A 22,198-nucleotide genomic window follows, 5' to 3' on the forward strand; every position below is an offset into this window, starting at 1 on the left:
TTTCTATACAAGTTTGCCCCTGTTCCGAAACCTGTATGGAAAAAAGACACCAGCATGTGGCACCGTACGGTCGAACCGGAAGGGCTTTCCTCAAAGCCTTGTCACCAAAAAATTTAAAAAAGGGGAGACGGCGAGTTTACGGAATGAGGAAGTTCTGGCCGTGAAATGGAGGGACAAAAGGGATGTGTACGTTCTTTCTACCATCCACAACAACACATTCGTTGAGACCAGAACGAGGAGGAATGGGCGAATCCAGAAACCAAGATGTATCCACGAATACAATAAGTTCATGGGGGGGGGGGGGTCGATTTGAACGACCAAATGCTGGAACCGTACCTTTCAACAAGAAAATCATACCAGTGGTACAAGAAAGTTTCTATCTACTTGTTCAATTTGGCCATGTACAATACTTATGTGATATATCGAAAATCCACTCGAAGACCCAAATCCTACCTTTACTTCCAGGAGGAAATCACCACTTCCCTTTTATACCCCAGCAACCCACCAGCAAACATTAGATCCGATGTGGTTAGCCGACTTCACGAGCGCCACTTCCCAGATAAAATCCCTCCCAGACCAACAGGCCAAAAATCCCAAAAAATATGCCAGGTGTGCTCCAAAGAAGGAGTGAGAAGAGACACCACTTTTTATTGTCCCCAATGCCCTTCCAAACCAGGCCTCTGCGTAGTTGGTTGTTTCAGCCGTTACCATACCCTTCTAAATTATTAGTCCCTTCCTGCCATTTACCTTCACACCCCTTATACCTCTGCTTATGACCCTGGCTTGTTATTTGACCACGCTTATGCCTACCGATTCTGTTTATACCTCTGCCTGATCTGGAACTGACCTTGGACTGTTTGACCATTCTTTTTGCCTGCCTCTTGAACTGATCTTTTACCCTGCCAGTGGACTAGTGGGATTCATAGCACAGGGGTCTCACATGTGAGGGGCTCCAGAATTGTTTTTCTGGATGAAGAAAACTATTGTTTGTTTTCTCATTCTAGATTAGGGTCTGGTTGCCCGGAGGCTTCAAAGAGATTTGGGTGGGAGAAGCCTCTACCCCTGTCCCCATTCTGTCCTGAACGAGGCCCTACTTCTGCCTGCTGCCTGTAGGACCTATGCCATCATGCCTGTTGCCTGGACAATTGCATTTTCTTTTGCTGACCAAGTCCCTGCCTGCTGCCTGGACCAGTGCTATCGTCCTGTGGACAACTGCGCTACTAAAACCACAGGTACATTTTTTTGTTTACCCTTTGCTTAGCATAATGTATTTTGGGGTGTAATTCTTGTCATGTGCATGCTATGTGTCCCTAGAACACCTGTTGGTGTTCCTTGCATGTTAGGGCTCTGTATGTGGTCAGGCTGTGAAAAAGTCCCACACATGTGGTATCGCCATACTCAGGAGGAGTAGCAGAATGTATTTTGGGGTGTAATGTTTGCTATGTACAGGCTATGTGTTGGCAATATCTTATAAATTGACAACTTTGCGTAAAAAAATTGCGTTTTCATTTTTTTTCCACATTTTCCAAAAACGTTTGGAAAAAAATGAATCGTTCAAAAGACTCATTATGCCTCCTAGATTATACGTTGGGGTGTTAGCTTTCCAAAATGGGGTCACTTTGTGGGCATTTCCATTGTCCAGGTGCTCCAGGGCCTTCAAAAGTGTAATGGGTAGTGAACAAGTTAGATGTGTAATTTATGCTCCTAGAACACCTGATGGTGCTCCCTGTATATTGGGGCTCTGTATGTGGCCAGGCTGTGAAAAAGTCCCACATATGTGGTATCGCCATACTCAGGAGGAGTAGCAGAATGTATTTTCGGGTGTCATTTGTGGTATACACATGCCATGTGAGAGAAATAACCTATTACAATGACAATTTTGTGAGGGGGAAAAAAAAATAAAAAAAAATCATTTTGCAAAGAATTGTGGGAAAAAATTACAACATCAAAAACCTCATCATGCATCTTACTAAATACCTTGGAATGTCTACTTTCTAAAAAGGGGTCATTTTGGGGGTATTTGTACTTTCCTGGCGTGTTCAGGGCCCCAAGAAATGAGATAGGCACCGGTACAACAGGTGTGATAATTTTTTTATGATTTGCACCATAGCTTGTAGACTCTCTAACTTTCACAAAGAGCAAATAATATCCACTAATTTGGGTTATTTTTACCAAAGACATGTAGCAGTATAAATTGTGGCCAAAATTTATGAAGAAAAATTTATATTTTGCTAAATTTTATCGCATAAACTAAGAAAAATTCATTTTTTTTCTAAATTTTCCGCCTTTTTTCATTTATAGCGCAAAAAGTAAAAAGTCCAGAGGTGATCAAATACCACCAAAAGAAAGCTCTGTTTGTATGGAAAAAAAGGACAAAAAATTCATTTTGGTAAACAATGTTGTATGACTGAGTAATTAACATTCAAAGTGTGAGAGCGCTGAAAGCTGAAAATTGCTCCGGGAACAAAGGGGGTTTAAGTGCCCAGTAAGCAAGTGGTTAAAGAATAGGACTCCTCCTTTTTCTGTTAGAACGCACTCAACCAGGACAATAAGGGCTTAATGGGCAGTGCACCACCAGGCTTCGGTGACTCAGATCTGTAAAGCTGCAACTTGGTCCTCAGTCCACACATTTTCCAAATTTTATCAGGTGGACGTGAGAGGACAGGGATGCCGCCTTTGGGCGAAGTGTGCTGCAAGCTTTAAAGCTTCTGGTCCAGGGTGGCCTGCTTGATCTGTGTCTCCCCTCCTTCATATGAAACATTGCTCTGGGTCGTCTCATTAAGTAAAGACTTATGCCGCGTACACACGGTCATTTTTCGTCATGAAAAAATATGTTTTTTAAAACGTCATTTAAAATGATCGTGTGTGGGCTTCACATAGTTTTTCGGCTTCTGAAAAACGAGCAAAAAAAAAATTCGAACATGCTGCATTTTTTAATGTCGTTTTAAAAATGTTTTTCGGGTTGTAAAAAATGATCGTGTGTGGGCTAAAACGTAGTTTTAAACCCGCGCATGCTCAGAAGCAAGTTATGAGACGGGAGCGCTCGTTCAGGTAAAACTACCGTTCATAATGGAGTAAGCAGGGGGCGTGTCCAAGATGGCGAAGTGAGCAGAAGCTAATCCTCTGTGCTCCGCCGGCATCCGCTCTTCTATCCGAGCCATCGGCACCGGATCACTCCTTTGCTGCCAGCCGGGGATACCCCACGTTGCAGTGGACCTGGGGTTCGGGGGATTAATCCGTTTTGGACTTGCAGTGGGGGGACCCACACCATCTGCTCCCGGGCCGGGCCCGGCCTTCCCTCAGGTCTTGCGGCCTCGGGCCGCTCAGGATGTCCATCCTGCAACACTGAGGGGACCCTGAGGGACTACACCACCACCCCGGCACCCAGGGACCAAGCGGGTGCACTCACCTTCCGCTCCGGCCCTTCCTCGCGGGACCCGCACTAGGCCGCACCGAAGCCGCGGCCTCAATTTCCAGCTCGCGGACCCGCGGCAGTCACGATCCCGTCCAGCGTACTCCAAGCCCGCCACCGCAGACCCGACACCCGAGGATCACCGCTGCCGCGCTCAGCTCCCGCTCCGGCCCGTCCTCACGGGAACCCCACTAGGCCGCAACGAAGCCGCGGCCTCGATTTCCGCTCGCGGACCCGCGGCGGCCACGATCCCGCCCAGCGAGCGGGCGGGGAATTCCTGACACCATCGGCTGCTGTTCCGCTCCAGGGGACCCCCGCGGAGGCGCTTCCTGCCCGCTCCTGCTCCACCGCAAGGGCTTTGGACTAGGCCTGCACGAGGCCGCGGCCTGGATTTCACTCTGTGGCCCCCCCGGTGGCCACGATCCCGCCCACCACACAGGCGGATCCGGTGAGTGGACTGTTCGCTGGGGAGCCCCCCCAGAAGGACTGGCAGATGCGTCTGCCCCCCCATTGATCCGGTTCCCCCCCTTGCCGAGAGCTGCGGCCTTGCTGTTCCCACACCTGGGGGGTACTACTACCGTGTCTGCGGCCTGCCGAACTGTATCTCTCCCCCTCTGCGGCTGACTGCTACCGGGGTGTCCCTGGGATAGGGAGCCGGGGGGCGTCCAGGGGCCTTAATTGTGGACGCAGAGACACTTGAATGAGGCGAGGCCGGTCAGGATCAAAGGGTGGTAAGGGGAAGACGTACAAATTCCCTCCTCTCCCGGAGTCCCCCCAGCTGACGCCAGACCCCCTGGCTACCCCTCGGGCCACTCACGGCCAGCACAGGGCGTCACAAACGGGCCCAATGGAGGCTGAAGGAGAGAGGCCCCCGTGGCTGGCGGAAGTTATGGCGGCCATAGCCATGTGTCAATCCACACTCACGGCTAAAATAGAGGCAGTACAAATGGACGTTGGCCTTATCAGACAGGACATGGACAAACTCAGGTCCAGGGTGACAGAGACTGAACAGAGAGTTAGTAACGCAGAGGATATAGTCGCGGAACACAGTGCAGCACTGCGCTCGCTTCAAACTAAGGTCAAAGCCCTGGAGTATAGAGCTGAAGATGCAGAGAACAGAAATAGACGCAACAACCTGCGCATAGTCGGTCTGGCGGAGGGCGCAGAGGGCAACAACCCGACGTGCTTTGTGGAGGACATGCTACGCAACCTTTTGCCTGATGCACGCCTGTCCCCTCACTATGCGGTGGAGCGGGCTCACAGGATTCCACCCAGGCCTGGCCCTCCGGGAGCTCCTCCCCGCACGTTCATCCTCAAACTCCTCAACTTTCGGGACAGAGATGAGGTCCTCCGTGCATCTAGGGCGGTGGGGGATTTGAGGTTCCAGAACAACAAATTGATGATCTTCCCTGACTACTCTATAGAAACGCAGAAGCTGAGGAAATCGTTTGATCATGTGAAGGCGGGACTGCGGGCTCGCAACATCCGCTACAGCGTTCTCTTCCCGGCCCGCCTGAGAGTCCAGGATGGTGAGACAACCCGCTTCTTCACTTCCCCGAGAGATGCCTCTGCCTGGCTGGACTCCCTGCCTCGTGACCAGCATCCAAGAGCTTGAGCCGTGAGTACCCGCTGAAGACCCTTTTTGTACTCTGGGCCCCGTCCTTGGCCTCGCCCGGGCGAGCGCTGCACCACTCCTCTGGTTTGGTGCTCACCCACAGCGTCTGTTGCAACTGTTGTGCCCGTTGATGCTGTGGTTGCCTTTACGGAGTGCCCAGGGACTCCCCACGTGTGGGACACTAAGATGGTGCCCCTGGTTAGAAGGACCAGGAGACTTCTGCAGCTGAGACTTCCTGTAACCCAAGGATTTGACAGACGGACCTGCAATCCTTACGAGTAGATGGTTTACCTATTCCCCTTTTGTACTGGAGGGACCTTTTTGTTTTCATATGCTTTTTTGATTTTTATTTTAAATCTATGTTCCCGATAGTCTGAGATATTTCCGGCGGATGCTACAGCTAGGAGGACATAGCTCAACTCACTCCTTGACCCCGCTGAATTTGCGGGGGGTTGGGAGCGGCTCTTGCACAGGACCCCCCTTTGCAGCCGGCGAGCTGTTTTTTGGTTTTGGGATGGAAACCTGCCTCAGTTTTAAGGGGTTGGGTTGGGTGGGGGGAGGGGAGGGTTCACATGTTGGGGAAGGTTTATGGTTTATGTTTTATTTTTGTTTTCTTCAAAAAAGTGTCTTGCAAGTAGGTTCTGAATATGCATTACTTAAGTCAGCGTCAGGTGTGTGTTGTGGGTGTCCCTTCCGGGTCGGGAGAGCGGTCGCGGGGGGAGGGCGCCCTTTTCATCCTGAGGTAATTCCCCCCCAGCTGCGGGTATGTCAGCCCTTAACATACTGTCATGGAACACTAGGGGTCTAAATTCTCCAACGAAACGGTCGCTGGTATTTCAATTCATTAGGTCTCATAGCCCACATATTTGTATCCTCCAGGAGACCCATCTGGTGGGTAGTAGAACGCTGGCCCTGAAAAAACCCTGGATAGGGCATCACTACCACTCCACATATTCCAACTTTGCCAGGGGAGTTAGCATCCTGGTGCACAAGTCCCTCCCCTTTCGGCTGCTCAACTTGACACTTGACGCGGATGGCAGATATGTCGTAATTCATGCACAGATTAGGTCCATGAGGTTGGTTATAGCAGGGGTATATCTGCCCCCTCCTGCATCGATCTCTCTTCTACACCGAATCACCTCGAGTATAGCTGATTTTGCTAGCGACAACTTGGTCATAATGGGAGATTTTAACATGGTCCCGGATCAGGGTGTTGACAGGATGTCCCAGAGTGGATCCTTCCACTCTGGTCTGGTGGAGTGGGCAGAAATGTATGGCTTGACGGATGTGTGGCGTTGGAGGAATCCTCACTCCAGGGCTTACACCTGTCACTCTGCATCGCATAGGTCCTTCTCTAGAATAGACCTGGCGTACCTGGGGGGCCTGGCACTGCCTAAGGTTCAGGACATTAGGATTCTCCCTAGGGGCATCTCGGATCATGCGCCGCTTCTCCTGACGCTGGAGCTCTCTTCGGCCCCGGGCACAGCTTTGTGGAGGTTGTCCAGGTTCTGGGTGTCGGACGAGGCGGTGGATGGTCACTTTAGGGAGGCGCTGCAGGAATATTGGGCGGTCAACCCCGGTTCGGCCGGGCCGCTGTCGGTCTGGGATGCCTTCAAAGCCTACACGCGGGGTCGGTATCAATCAATAATAGCTAAGGTTCGGAGGGAGAGGAGGGCCGACTTGGTGGGAGCAGAGGGGAGGGCAGCTCTGCAGGAAGCACAATATGTCTGTTCCAGGGATCCTTGTGACTACGACGCTCTTCAGTCCCTGACGGGGGAGGTGGTGCGGATTCGCACTGCTCTCACCCAGAAACGTTTACTCGCCCAATCGCAGCGTATATTTGAGCAGGGGGAGAAATCCGGGAAGTTACTGGTCTGGCTGTCACGGGAACAATCCGGGGGGATGTGTGTGCCCTGCATACGTGGACCGGGGGGTGACCTACTGTACGCCCCTGACGAAATAAACGACTGCTTCGTCTCCTTCTACAAAAGTCTCTACAGCTCCAGGGCTGGGTACTCTAGTGATGACCTGGCCTCCTATCTAGATCCCATTGACATCCCAGTTCTGACTACTAAATACCGAGAACTGCTAGATGCCCCCATAACTGCTGACGAACTCTTGAAAGCTCTTAAGACCCTCCAATCGGGTAAGTCGCCGGGCCCCGACGGTATACCGGTTGAATTTTACAAACAATACTCTGAGGACTTGACGGACAAACTGCTCGGTATGTTAACAGAGGCACAGAGGGTGAGGGAGCTCCCTCATTCCCTGAGTGAGGCTGTGGTGGTGGTGATCCCTAAACCGGGCAAAGACCCGACCGTGTGCTCCTCATACCGCCCCATTTCACTGATAAACGTTGATGCAAAACTCCTGGCCAAAGTCTTGGCCAGGAGGCTAAACACAGTCATAACCGCTTTGGTACATCCGGACCAAACGGGGTTCATGCCAGGGAGGGGAACGGACATTAACATTAGAAGGCTTTATACGCATATGGACAGGGCCCGGCCGGAGGCGGCAGGGGTAGTGGCGTCTTTAGACGCCGAAAAAGCCTTCGACTCGGTGGAGTGGGGGTTCCTGTGGGATGTCCTTGCGCGGTTTGGCTTCGGACCAAACTTTCTGACATGGCTGGAGATGCTTTACGCTGATCCCAGGGCCAGGGTCCGCACGAATGGCCTCCTCTCAGACGCTTTCCCCTTGGGTCGGGGCACTCGCCAGGGATGTCCGCTATCGCCGGGACTGTTTGCCCTGGCGGTTGAGCCCCTTGCCATTGCCCTGAGGGCTGAGGCCGAGGTCAAGGGCATAGCGGTGGGGGATATAGAGGAGAAGGTGTCCCTCTATGCGGACGACACTCTACTCTACCTGGCGGATGCATCTCAGTCGCTACGGAGAGCACTTGACCTATTTGAGGAATTCGGCCGGTTCTCAGGAATCCGCATAAATTGGGGTAAGTCCGTTCTCTTCCCACTGCACCCCTCGCTTCCCAGAGTAGATACTGGAACCCCCCTCCAGTGGGTAAGCGAATTCACATATCTAGGCATTCGGATTAGTAACACCTCACAGGAATACATAGAGGGGAACGTACGGCCCCTCCTTTCCCACCTCACTGACAAATGCACGGCCTGGCGCACCCTCCCACTAACCCCAGTTGGCAGGGTCAACCTGCTCAAGATGGTGTTCCTCCCTAAGTTCCTATATTTCTTCCGCAACACCCCTTCCCACATTCCCAGAACTTTCTTCAGGCGACTGGAGGGGTGCTGACTTCTTTCATTTGGGCCGGAAGGCCACCCAGAGTTGCGAGACAGATACTGTATCTCCCCCTATTGGCCCTCCCAAATTTTCTGTTGTATTACTGGGCGGCTGTCCTAGTTACGGTGCGCTGGTGGTTCTCCCAGCCCAGACAGAACCCGGCGGTGAGGCTAGAAGCTGCCATACTGGGGTCATATGCTGCGTTGTCTAATCTGGTGTACAGGGGTCCCGGCGCTCCCCATCCTCTGACGGCGTCCATGAAGACGACTGTTAGGGTGTGGCGGGTGGCCAGAGCTATTTACGCTAAACCGAATTGTATCTCTCCACACACCCCACTGTGGGGTAACCCCACCTTGCCTCATCTCTGCGATCTGCCCGATCCCTCACAGTGGGCCAGACACGGGATCACCACCCTTAAACACGTTATAGCAGACGGTAGGGTCAAGCCCTTTCAGGACCTGAGACGACAGTACTCCCTCCCTGGCTCCCTCGAGTTTAAATACTTTCAACTGAGACATGTGATGAAGGCCCAATTCCCGGACGCACTGACCCTGGAACCCGACTCAATTGAGCGACTGCTGACGTCGAGCGTAATGGGGAAGCCCCTTTCCACTCTGTACATGTACCTGACGGTGGCCCATGATGTTAAACTCACCCGGTTAATGGATAAATGGAGGGGGGACATTCCAGCTTTGGGGGAGGAGGAATGGGAGGAATGTGTCTCCACGTACATCCCATCCATGATAGCAGCTAAGGACAGGTTTCTCCAGCTCAAGTTCCTACATAGGGCCTACTTCACCCCTCATAGAATGGCCAACATATACCCGCATCTTGATCCGAACTGTCCTAGATGTGGGGTCGAGGTGGGGACATTCTGGCACATGGTATGGGACTGCCCGAAGCTTCGGCCGTATTGGGCGGGGGTAGCGGGGAGGCTTAGCGACATAGGAGGGACCAGAGTGCCGTTGGACCCCTTGGTGCTCCTTCTGAGTCATTTGGGTGAGGTCGAGGGAGACAGGTACACTAAGCTATGTATTACGTTCTCACTGTTCTATGCTAGGAGGGAGATACTGCTACGGTGGAAGTCGGTAGGACCTCCCACCCTTGGATCCTGGAGAAAGGCGGTGGACTCGGCTTTGCCCCTCTACAAACTCACGTATGAGAGTAGGCAGTGCCCTGCTAAGTACGATAAGGTCTGGTCGGCCTGGGTGGATGCACCGGGATGGGGGGCCGGGGGGGTGGGGGACTAAGATGGATTCCCCCCCCGCCCGGAATGAGGGCCGTTGCCCCCCCCTCTCTCTCGGGGCGCTGCCCACTTCGATCGGCTGCTGGGGTCCTCACACGTCTTGGGGGGTACCTAGGGACTTGGTTCAGGGGCGACGGTCTTTTGCCCGTGGGTGCTCTGAGGAGTACTCCGGGGGTCTGCGCCTGGTGGCTTACGGTTAGGGTGGACTGGGGAGGGAGGGCTATGGACTAGCATTTCGTGGCTTATTATACTTGTAGTATTTTCCCTTTTCTTTTTTGGATTGCCTGTGTTCATGATCTGCAAATGCTGAAATCACTTGTTTCTGACTGTCATTGTGTCTATGCAAATCTGATTGTCGAATAATGCATATCTTGTAATGCTGTTTTGTTAATAAAAAACCTCTTTCTGTTAAAAAAAATAATGGAGTAAGCACATTCATCACGCTGTAACAGACAGAAAAGACAGACAGAATCGTCTTTTACTAACACGGAATCAGCTAAAGCAGCCCAAAGGCGAATAGAACTTCCCCTTTAGAGTGCCGTCGTACGTGTTGTACGTCACCATGCTTTTTTCATCATTTTTTTAAAACGGTGGTGTGTGGGCAACATCGTTTTTAATGATGAAGTTGGAAAAACTTCGTTTTTTGGACATGCTGAAAAACGTGTTTTTTTCATGCTTTCACAGGCTCTGTGTCCTGTGGTGTATGATAAAGAAAACAGGATTTTTAAAACGGCTTACCTGTAAAATCCTTTTCTTGGAGTACACCACGGGACACAGATGGGATGGAATGGGTTATATGGAGGGGAACTGTCTTCAATTGGTTGTGCCAGTGTCCAATCACCGCTGGTGACCCTTAACCCATTATGTAAAGACATAGGCTCTGTTTCCCGTGGTGTACTCCAAGAAAAGGATTTTACAGGTAAGCCGTTTTAAAAATCCTGTTTTTTTGCACCCTCATGAAATTTGTTTCTGATGCTTTGGTGAGACACATTCACACCAGTGGTCTGCTGGAAGTCATTTTGTAGGGCTCTGGCAGTTCTCCTCTTGTTCCTCCTTGCACAAAGGAGCAGATACAGGTCATGCTGATTGGTTAAAGACCTTCTACAGCACTGTCAAGCTCTCCTAGACCAACTGTCTTCTCCTGGAATCTCCTCTGTGCTCTTGAGACTGTGCTGGGAGACACAGAAAACCTTCTAGCAATGACACATATTGATGTACCATCCTGGAGGATTTGGACTGCTTGTGCAATCTCCATAGGGTCCAGGTATCGCCTCATGCTACCAGTAGTGACATTGACCCTAGCCAGATGCAAAACTAATTCGAAACAGTCAAAAAAAAAAATGAGTAGGGGGAAAAAATGTCAGTGGCATCCATTCCTGTTTTGGAGGCCGTCTCATTGTTGCCCATCTATGGGCATCTTGGCTGAAACTGATTACGGTAACAACCTCCCTGCTACTTAACTGGCCAGATCAATATCCCAGGAATTTAATTGACTCGATGCTATACTTTTGGTTTACAAAGTGTTTCTTCCATTTTTTTTTAAGACGTGTATATTGCAACTTTCTATTCCTTAAATGCTTTGGCTGCGTTCATTTTTCTTTTTTTTCCTTTGAGGCTTTTTTTCCCTTTTTATTGCCTACTGATCCTACCAGTAACACATCTTTGCGTCACAGCGCTTACTGCACTACATCTGTGGAGGAGCAGCATTGTCACCCCAGGCTGCTCTCCTGATGTGGACTAAAAGCCTATTACACTGAGGCTGATGGCTGATAACATTATTTAAGATTTTAGTTCAATGCACAGGAATTTAAAAGGACACTAGATGTTTGGCAGAATTGACAGGTATTTTCTCTGCTTACAGAAAATGTACCCAGACTGAAAAAAAGGGAAAATTAATGCAGCCACCACATCTAAGGGCTGGTAAGCTGCAATAAAGTAAAACCTTGGATTTGAGAGTAACTGGGTCTGAGATTTATGCAAAACGAGCAAAAGTTTGTTTTTTTATAAATTTAGACTTGATAAATGAGCGATGTCTTGATATACAAGTAGTGTCATGTCACAACTGAGTATAAAATAGAAGAGAGATGCCTTGAAGTGTGTTCATCAATCCTCCAAAAGGGGATTAGATGCAAAATCCAGCAGAAGCTACAGAGTATAAAAGAGGCACCACCTAACTGTAGACATATGGTTACATTTAATGAAGGTACATTTAGCAACTCACGTGATTGATGATTAAAACGGGCACCTCTAAGTATTTAGTCATCCAGGGTAAAGCTGTCCACATAGACCATCCTCCGCACCGCCATCGACGCCATCCCTTCCAGTCTGCGCTTTAAGCCTTACTTTCAGATTGCTCTGCTGCATGGTAGTCTTTCCTGTTATCATTGCAGAATGACAGCGGTGAGAGCTGGAGGTGCGGAGGATGGTCTATGTGCACAGCTTTACCCCAGATGCCTGCATACTTAAATGTGATGTCTTTTAATGATCAATCATATGAGTTGCTAAATGTTGTACCTTCATTAAATGTAACCATATTGCTATGGCTATGGCGCCCCACTTTTATACTCTGTAGCTCCTTGTGGAATCTGCCAATTGTGGATGGACATTTTATGGTTACTCAACCTATTGCATTCCTTTAATCTTTTTATACGGTTGTGCTCATAAGTTTACATACCCTGGCAGAATTTATGATTTATTTTGCCATTTTTCAGAGAATACAAATTCTGAATGATGAATGCAAATGTTCTTAGTAGATTTTGATAACGTACTGCAATCATCTTGCCATCAATTTTGAACAAATTTCTTTTGCCTTTGTTGCTCACACATCCCCAAAACATCAGAGATCCACCTCCTGTACCTTTCACCATAGGCCTTGTTGACTCCTCTACAAATGTAGCGTTTTATGGTTGTGGCCAAAAAGCTAAATTTTGGTCTCGTTACTCCAAATGACTTTGTGCCAGAAAGTTTGAGGCTTGTCTGTACTGTTTGACGTATTGTAAGCGGGATACTTTGTGTCATTTGCGTAGTAATACTTTCTTCTGGTGACTCAACCATGCAGCCCATCTTTCTTCAAGTGCCTTCTTATTGTGCATCTTAAAACGGCCACACCACATTTTTTCAGAGAGTTCAACTTCCTTTTCCCGCATATACTTTAACAAATCTTTTGCTTTCCCCATGACTCACAATCCATAAACGTCAGTGCAGCACTGGATGAAAGATGCAAGGGTCTGTTAGAAGTCCAGTTTTATATACAAACACTAATTACAAGCAAACCGTTGAGGATGGTTGTCTTTAATAGCCATTCAAACCCTTTTATGTCAACTGATAACTTTGTTATCGGACCAAATTCACCAGGGTGTGTAAACTTTTGATCAGGGCCATTTGGGTAGTTTCTGTTGCCATTATGATTTAAAAAGAGTAAACACAGTTTATTGATAATAAATGGCTTCAGCCAAACACTAACCATGAGTGACAGAAAGTTTTTGTGTTATTCATATTTTCTGAAAAATGTCCAGGAAGTCATAAATTCTGCCAGGGTATGTAAACTTATGAGCACAAGTGTATGGAATATAAACTGATGGACTTATGAATAAATGGCTGTGGAGCGAATCATCTGAGTTTCCGTTGTTTCTTATGGGAAATTTGCTTTGATGTACAAGTGCTTTGGATCACAAGCATGTTTCTAGAACAAATTATGCTCGCAATCCAAGGTTTTACTGTAATACATTTATATGCTTGGGTTTAGATATAAACGCCACCAAGAGTAAAATGTAGTTTCCTTGTGGAATTCTTAAAATAATGCATTACTAAAGCTATTACGAAGTTGCTTCAGACTTTATATCATACTTTTTCTCATAGTTATCTGTGAAACTTTTTTCCCTGCTGTTTTACCAGGATGTCTCTTTGGATATCTCACAAGATGTAGACACACTTTCTGAAACACTCACCTTTACTGTCCCTGAAAAGTCTAAATCTGTGAAGAGCCCAAGGTAAGTCTTGACCTCTCTCTCTCTCTCTCTCTCTCCATTTTCAAAGTTATGCATTACCTGAGGGAATATAAATGTATAATCTTCATCAAAGGTCAAAGGTGTTTTATTAAATTGTGCCATTCATCTGCTTCCAGCTTGACACCTCAAAGCAAAAGAAGTGTTTCTGTAAAAGAGAAACCCCCCAACAAAGTACTCTCAGAGAGAGCTCAAAGTACAGAGAGTGAGAGAGGGACAGAAATGGGGCAGAGCATACAGGTATGTTTGTAACTATCTTCACTTATTAAGTTGAAGTATTTAATAAACCTTTATGTGTATATTTAACAAAGAAGACCTTTTATGAAAATGAAAGGTTTCACAATTTGTCAGTGTGCCTCACTGTTGCCTTCTTGAAAAATTGGGTGCTTGGAGTCCTGTATAAATACACTCAAGCTTTGGGTGTGTACTTTCCTGGAAGGCAGCAGTGAAGCATTGGGATGTTGCCTGCACCTTCGACAACTGTCAGAAGCCTTGGTTAAGGAAATTATTTTGGGTAATTATTATTACAGGACATAGCACTTGTGTTGATAAACCATGAGTTATATGCAGACTATGTTCAGGTAATTGGACACTGGCAATATCCTTGCTTGGGTTGCCCCTAGTATGCACCCATATAACCCTACCCACTTTGTGAGTGCCCAGTGTTTTGTTAGTGTCCTTTTTGTGATGGACCTGTTCTCTTCTGGAGAAGTATTGTCTTAATTGTACAGGACAAAGGCAGAGTATGCATATACCGTGGGTTATAGGTCTGTACCTTCAGGTGATTAGACACGGACAAATCTTTAGAGGGCTGCTCCTCTATAACTCTACCCCATTCTGTGAGCCCTCAGTTTTGTGCTAGTATCTGTGATGGACCTTTTCTCTTTCAGAGAGAATCACCCTTGGCTTACCTAGATTTTATTTTTTATTTTGTCTTCTGATCTTTCAATCAACCCCTCACTGTTTTCTACTGCCAACATAGAAGCAGTGTATCCATATTGACGTGGATGACTAGGTGTTGCATCACACAACTGGTTGCACACTTTACCGCCAGATCTGCCTAGAGCTTTTAGAAGGCATTAAGGTGCTTCCTCCCACCCATTTGCTTTAAGGATTTATTACAGGACGAGCTGCATCGGTGGTTAATTCATACTCTTTAGACATACTTGAACTGACGGATATTTGGCAGGAAGTTCTCTCTCCAGGTTCCCACTGTCTTCTCCCCCGACAAGGTAATCCAGACTAACTTGTTATATAGATCCTACCCCCATGCTTGCTATACAGATTAGGTAGATTGCCTTCTGCAGTGTGCACTCGATGCGGCCCCAACAAGCATCTCAGGGGGTTGCAAATATTAGGTATCTGAGCTACAAATGTGATAAAGCCTGTTGGTCTCCGACCAAAACTTTCTAATCGAAGTACACTCCCACATTAAAGAAGGTACTATCAGCCATGCCGCATCGAGTGCACACTGCAGAAGGCAATCTACCTAATCTGTATAGCAAGAATGGGGGTAGGACCTATATAACAATTTAGTCTGGATTACCTTGGTTGAGAAGACAGCAGGAACCTGGAGAGAGAACTTCCTGCCAAATATCCATCAGTTCAGGTATGTATGGCCGTGTTGCTAAGCCTATTTGTTGTGAATTGTAGGAGAGTCCTGTAATAAGTAGAAACAAGCTTGGAATGAGAAGGATCAGTCAATAGTCGTTCTAGTGGAGACATCTGAACCACCATGTTACGGAGATCGAACTGCATTGCAGTGGTGTGTTGATTCTGCAAGTATAAGAAATAGGCCGTGTGTGGGAGGTTATAAACTCTGCGGAGTTCAGCGAAAGGGTGGAACATGTCTGAAAATAGATGCATAATCGTTTTTTCCTCCCCTATTGAACCAGAATCCCCCATCAGTTCTATGGAAAAATTCACGTAGATTTGGGTTCCCCCATAGTGGTGTGTTCGGTGAATATGTATTAAGCGCGGTGGACGGTAGCATCCTAGAGAGCCTAAAAATCTGTAGGGTGATCGCTAGGATGCTAGTACCCTCCTTCCCCCATAGGGACATACTGTGTATCAGGTTCTGGAGAGACTCATAGGAGGCAAGGATTGCTGCCTCCAGAGCAGTGGCCACATTGTTGGCTTCAGGGTAGAACCACCAATGCGCATGTTCCAATTGTGAAGCAATTTAATAGGTCTGTAAGCACGGTAAAGCAAGACCTCCCTCCACAACCGGTAGCAGAGTATTTCTAGCAATCCGAACTATCCCTCCCCTCCAAATAAAAGTGGTGAGGATTGAGTCTATCTCCTTAAATTTGGCCTTGGTGACATAGTATGGTGAGTTACTTAGAATATGTAAGAAGAGCGGCAGGAAAATCATTTAAAAAATAGTTATCCTACCTACAGTGGGTGACCGCGATATTGTGTCAATGTTTTTCCCTTTCTCAGCGAGATTGACCACCTACGAGCCCCATCGCGGGAGCCAGCGCCGAGCCGGCTTGCCGCGATGGGGAAAAAGCCGTCATAGAGGCGACGGGGATCAGACTTGGATTCCCGCCAATTCTAGCCGCGGCGTTTGGTATGATTCATGAGGGGGAACTCCACGCCAAATTTTAAATAAAAAAAAAAACGGCATGGGTTCCCCCCCATGGGGCAAACCAGGCCTTTGGGTCTGGTATGGGTTGTAAGGAGACCCCCCCCCTACGCCAAAAAAACGGCGTGGGGGTCCCCCCACAATCCATACCAGACCCGTATCCAAAGCACACCGCCCAGGCCGCATGCCCACAACATGGGGGGGTTGGGTGCTCTGGGGCAGGGGGGTGCCCGGCGCCCCCCCACCCCAGAGCACCCTGTCCCCATGTTGATAAGGACAGGGCCTCTTCCCGACAACCCTGGCCGTTGGTTGTCGGGGTCTGCGGGCGGGGCGCTTATCGGAATCTGGGAGCCCGCTTTAATAAGGGGGCCCCCAGATACCGGCCCCCCACCCTAGGTGAATGAATATGGGGTACATCGTACCCCTACCCATTCACCTGGCGGAAAAAAGTGAAAATGTAAAAAAACACACTACACAGGGTTTTTAAAGTAATTTATTAGTCAGCTCCGGGGGCCTCCCCTCTCTTCTTTAGCTCTTTTACAAAGGGGGGCCTTCTCCTTTGACGTCTTCGATGGCGGGGGGGGTGGGGTGTGGCGGTCTTCACCGGCGTCTGGTTCTCTTTTGCTCTCCGGGGGGGTCTTCTTCCATCTTCTCCGCTGTCGTCTCGGCGCTCCCCGGTTCTTCTCCCGCTCGCTCTCCGGTGCCTTCTTCTTCAGGGCTGACCGCCGCTATCTCTGTATTAGCTCAATTACTAGCGGCGGCGCAGCCCGCTCTTCTTTGCCGTCTTCTGGCTTCTTCTCTTTTTCAGATGTTGACGCAACGCTTCTTCCCGCTGTAATGCCGGGTCCGCGGTTCGCACCGATTTATATAGGCCTCTTATGATGTCACAGTCCCATCATGCTCCGGTACCTACCCACGTTGTAATAGTGGTAATGACCGTGTTCAATTGCCGGGCGAGCACCTTGGCCAGAATCTTAACATCTGTGTTGATGAGTGAAATCGGCCTATACGACTCGCAAAATAGGTGATCTTTATGGGGTTTAGAAATGACACTCGGCGCCTCAGACAATAGAGGTCAGTAGCTGTCCTGTCCTCAGAGTAAAATTGTATACCTTAAAGTTGTAAAGAAAAAAAAAATGCTTTGCCTAAAATTAATGTCTGCAAGGTAGACAGAATAGTGTAATGATTCTGTTAAAAAACCTGAGTAAATACCTATTAAATTCCTTCATCTATATCACCTCCGGCATTCTAGTTTCTGTTCTCTCATTCACTTCCTGGTTTGCATTGTTCGTTCATGTAAGAACTACATTTCCCAGTATGGATTGCGGCACGCCCAGTAATTCACACCTCCTTGAGGTCTCTAACACGTAGTGAGCGTCCTGCAGCACAGATGTTGTTCCCAGGAGGGGGTGAGCACATTACTGACCACCGCAGTAAACCCTCCCGTCACGGTGGTCCGTAAAATCAGACAAGCAGGAAGTGAACAGAACAGAGAAGAAATGGAGCAACTGCTGAGCAAAAACGAACAATGAGGAAGTGAAAAGAGGAATGTCTGCAGGTAAAGGATGCTTATTATGAAAAAAAAATGTTTCCTTTACAACCCCTTTAAGCAGGTGAGGGATTAATAAGTCTGAAATGCATGTACCATTCTATGGGAAATCCACAGCTTCTTTTGGGTACGCTCCAAGAGTACCAAGTCTAAGTCACTGGCTTTATGCCACCAGACCGTGTGTTTCAGAAGTAGGAGACGCTGAATAAGCCGCTTCCGCATCCCTAAGATCTCCCTCGGCATCCACCAATCTGGACTGATACACCTTGCGGGCCTGCTCTATCGCAGCAGCAAATGAGCCACGTGTGGTGGCCCTAAATGCGCCCCATACAATCGGGGTGGAGGCACTCTGTTGTCAATCCAGTACAACTTAATTTCAGCTGTACTTTAATCGACAACAGCCTGGTTAGCCAACCATAATGGGCTCAGACGCCAGACCCTGTAGGAGGAGGGGGTGCCCAGAGCGAGATCCACCATCAAGGGAGAATGGTCAGACACTGCCCTAGGAAGGTACTTGACCCCAGTTATCGGTGCGAGCAAATCGGATGAAACCAAACATAAATCAATGTGAGACCATGTACCATGCGACTCGGACTGGCAGGAATATTCCCTCTTATCCACATGCTTCCATCTCTAGGCTTCCACTAGGTCAAATTGGGTGAGAAAGGAACCAAGGGGTGTTGGGATCTGCAGTTCCATACTACCCCTATTAGTGGAGTTATCAAGTACCGTATTGTAATCACCAGCTATCAAAGGGGGACCACTCAAAGAATTGTTTCGTTAATGGTGGCGGTATGTAGAAGCTAGTCGCCATGTATGGTTTACCAAGGAGCTCAAGTACAACACTTGCATAACAGCCATTTGGATCTAGTTTGATATGTTTGATGGTGATGGGCGCAGACTTGGCAATGAGGATAGACGTGCCCCTGGTGTATGTGGAATGACCCTGACCCTGTTGTTTTGTAGTTTCCAGACCCTCCAGGAGCACCGACATGTTTTTTGTTTTTTTAGGTCTGGTAACTTTGGTTGGTGGACCCCCCTTCTCTGGTATCATCCTGGACTAGTTGTGGCCAAGTCCTGGGTGATAGTCCTGTACTTTATACCAGAAGGGTTCCCTATTTCTGAGGTTACTTGCCTACCTGATGGTGTGAGTGGTGGCAACTCCCTTTTGTTTGTTTGTTTTTTCCCCAGCTCTGGCTTTGTGGAACTGAGTCCTCCTCATGCTTCGCCGAGGTGTACCAAGATGGCGTCAGAAGACTTCCGGTGACGCGGCAAAATGGTGCCGGAACCGGAAGTCACGAACGCACTTTCAGGCGCTTGTTCGTTTGCTTAAAGGAAGCACGGCGTGATACACTGAGGACATGCTGCCTGGGAAACAGTCTACTGAACGCCTGACAGGCGCATTTAGCAGGACAACAGCAGCCTATCTCTCTGGCTGATCTCCGCTTGCCTGATGGAGCTTGAAGACAGGTCTGGGGATGAACCAGCGGCAGATTCCGTTTCCCATACTGCAGCCAAGGTAAGCCCTTGTCTGTGGATAGCTTCTACAGCAGGAGACTTTTTTTGTATGGACCTTTCTTTGTTTATGGTGGTTCTTTCTGCTTTTTCCTAGGCCAAACTGGTGAAGAAATGTGGGAACTGTAGGGAGTTCAAAGACTTCCTTTTTTAAAGAGTTAGGCCCGGATTCACAAAGCACTTGCGCCGACGTATCTCGAGATGCACCACGTAAGTGTAAGTATGCACCGTCGTATCTATGCGCCGTGCCCATAAACTGAAATACGCCTGAAAATAGGCTTCATCCGACCGACGTAACTTTCCTACGCCGGCGTATCGTGGGCGCATTTGCCGCTCCCATTGATTTTCTATGCACATATGCAAATGAGGAAGATACGCCGATTCACGAACGTACTTGCGTTCGGCGCATAATATACGCGGTTTGTGTAAGTCGTACGTCCGGCGTAAAGTTATTCCCCATATAGGAGGCGCAACCCATGCAAAGGTATGGACCAGGGAACACAAGCCGTTGTATCTTTTGTCGTTTACGTTGTACGTGAATATGTCTAGGCGTAGGTTACGTTCACGTCGTAGGCAGTGATCTGGCGTATCTTAGGGAGTAGTTCCGACGTGATTCTGCGCATGCACACTGGGATGCGGCCACAGGACGGCGCATGCGCCGTTCATTTTAAGTACTTCTATGGCGCTTGCCCCATCATTTGCATGGGGTCACGCCTCATTTGCATGGCTCACGCCCACTTCCACCTACGCTGGCTTACTAAGAGGAAACCAGCGTATCTTTAAGAGCGAGTGGGAGCAAGTGCTTTGTGAATCCAGTGCTTGCCTCTGTGCGCTGCGTTGCCGTAGCGTATATTGGATATTAGATACGCTACGGCTGCATAAATATGCGCCAATTTATGTGAATCCGGGCCTTCTATGAAGGAGGTAGTGGCCTCCTTTCGGTCCCTTAATGACAGGGTAGCTGGACTAGGGCTTTCCTCCTCTAGATCCATAGCTCAAGAGCCTTCAACCTCGGCTAGATCCCTTCCTCTGTTGGTGTCCGAGACCATTAGTTCACGCAATGCTTCTGATCTAGAAGGTGATAATCCGGGTTCTTTATCTGATGAGGAATCTGCATCAGAGGAAGATAAGGGTAGCCCTTTGTATCTTTTCCCAGTTGAAGATATTGACAAACTATTAAAGCCAATATATACCTCGGAGCAGATTGAGATGCCACTGCAAGCCCAATCTGTACAGGATAGAATGTATAGGGGTCTACAGGGGCGGAAGTCGAGAACTTTTCCGGTGCACCAGTCATCTATGGACATGATTCTTTCTGAGTGGAAATAGCCTAAAAAAAGTTTGTTCCGGTCTAGAGGGCACAACAGAAGGTTTCCTTTTCAATCTGAGTTTGAGGAGGTTTTCTTTAAGTGTATTAGATTAGATGCCCCTATGTCACAGGTGTCCAAGAGGTCAGATCTTTCCTTTGAGGACTCTGGGGTCCTTAAGGATCAAATAGACAGAAAGGCGTTGTTACATAAGGCCTGGGATGCTTCAGCTTTTTCTTTGGGTCCAGCAGTAGCATCCACCTGTGTGGTTAGGAATTTAGACATATGGGTTCAGCGTCTGGATGATCTTCTTTCATCCGACACCCCCAAAGAAGAGATTAGGGAATCTCTTCCACTCATTGCTAGATCAGTGACCTTTTTAGCTGATGCAGCGGCAGATTCCATAAAAGATGTAGCCAGGTCTTCTGCTCTCATTAATTCAGCTAGGCGTGCTATCTGGCTTAACTCTTGGGAGGGTGACCTTGCCTCCAAGAATAAGCTCTGCGGCGTACCCTTTGAAGGCAACTCTTATTCGGTTCGTCCTTAGTGGAGGTCCTACCTCATTCCTCAGAGAAGAGTAAACGTTCCTCTTTTCCCAAAGGGATAAACCCCAGAATAAGGGTCTTTTTCGCGGCTTCCAAAACCAGGTTCATTTTGAAACCAACAGGCAAATACAAAGTGGTCTTTTAACAAAAGTCCACCCCCCTCCAGAGATTTTTTTTCTTACCCATCTGCTGAGAGACGGAAAGCCATGATGAATCTATTTTCTGTGTGGAAAACAGAGGGAGTTATTTCTCCTGTTCCAGAGATTCAAAAATTCCGGGGATTTTATTCCCATGTCTTTCTGGTCAAGAAAGCTTCCGGCAGCTTTCGCATGGTCATCAATTTAAGCGTCCTGAACAAATTTATAGTTTACAGACATTTCCGGATGGAAAATATTTATTCTGTAAGAAATCTGTTATTGCCAGGGTTCTTCATGATAACCCTGGATCTCCAGGATGCTAATATTCATGTACCAATCTGCCAGAGTCACAGAAAGTTCCTCAGATTTGCGATTCTCATGGAAAACGGGCCAAGTCATTGGCAGTTCAATGCCCTTCCTTTTTCCTTTTGGTCTCTCGGCAGCACCCAGAATATTTACAAAAATCATGGCCAAAGTCATGGCCTTTTTTCGGATACAGAGTGTATCGATCGTCCCATATCTATGCGATTTTTTGATCTTTGCTCGTTGAGTCCCTTGTTCAGGATCTGCAGTTGGTTTTACGGATCTTTTAGAAATTGGGGTGGAAAATCAACCAGCGGAAGTCTTGCCTGGTGCCCTCCCAGAGCATACTTTTCCTAGGTTATCTTATAGACTCTGTTGTCCAAAAGATTTTTCTTCCCGAAGATTACATTTAGAAAATTCTTCTCGCCGTGCAGGCCTTCAAGCTGCTCCTGCAGACCTCCCTTTGGCGGATCATGCAGTTATTAGGATTGATGACTGCAGCCATCCCAGGGGTGCCTTGGGCCCAATTACACTCCAGACTCCTTCAGGTGTTTATTTTACTCCATTGGGATCGCAGGAAGGATTCTCTATGTAACGGAATGACCCGTGACAACCAGAGACTTTTGAAGGATGTGGGGTACTCCTGTGCCAGCGTCACTAATGATCTTGGGTCTAGGGCCATCCTGTGCCCCTTTTGGGCATAGGATGACTGGGAAATAATCATTCTAAATT

At 48.2% G+C, this 22,198-nt stretch overlaps 1 protein-coding gene across 1 annotated transcript in view; it reads left to right on the forward strand.

Moving 5' to 3' along the window:
* PACS1 (phosphofurin acidic cluster sorting protein 1) overlaps nucleotides 1-22,198 on the forward strand; it is a 288,112-nt gene that overhangs the window by 112,468 nt on the left and 153,446 nt on the right. The window contains exons 12-13 of the mRNA XM_040328826.1: nucleotides 13,414-13,508; nucleotides 13,643-13,763. Of these exons, the coding sequence (XP_040184760.1) occupies nucleotides 13,414-13,508; nucleotides 13,643-13,763 (216 nt within the window). The remainder of the gene's footprint in view (nucleotides 1-13,413; nucleotides 13,509-13,642; nucleotides 13,764-22,198) is intronic.

This window comes from Rana temporaria, chromosome 11 (genome assembly GCF_905171775.1).
Source record: "Rana temporaria chromosome 11, aRanTem1.1, whole genome shotgun sequence".
Taxonomy (NCBI): Eukaryota; Metazoa; Chordata; class Amphibia; order Anura; family Ranidae; genus Rana; species Rana temporaria.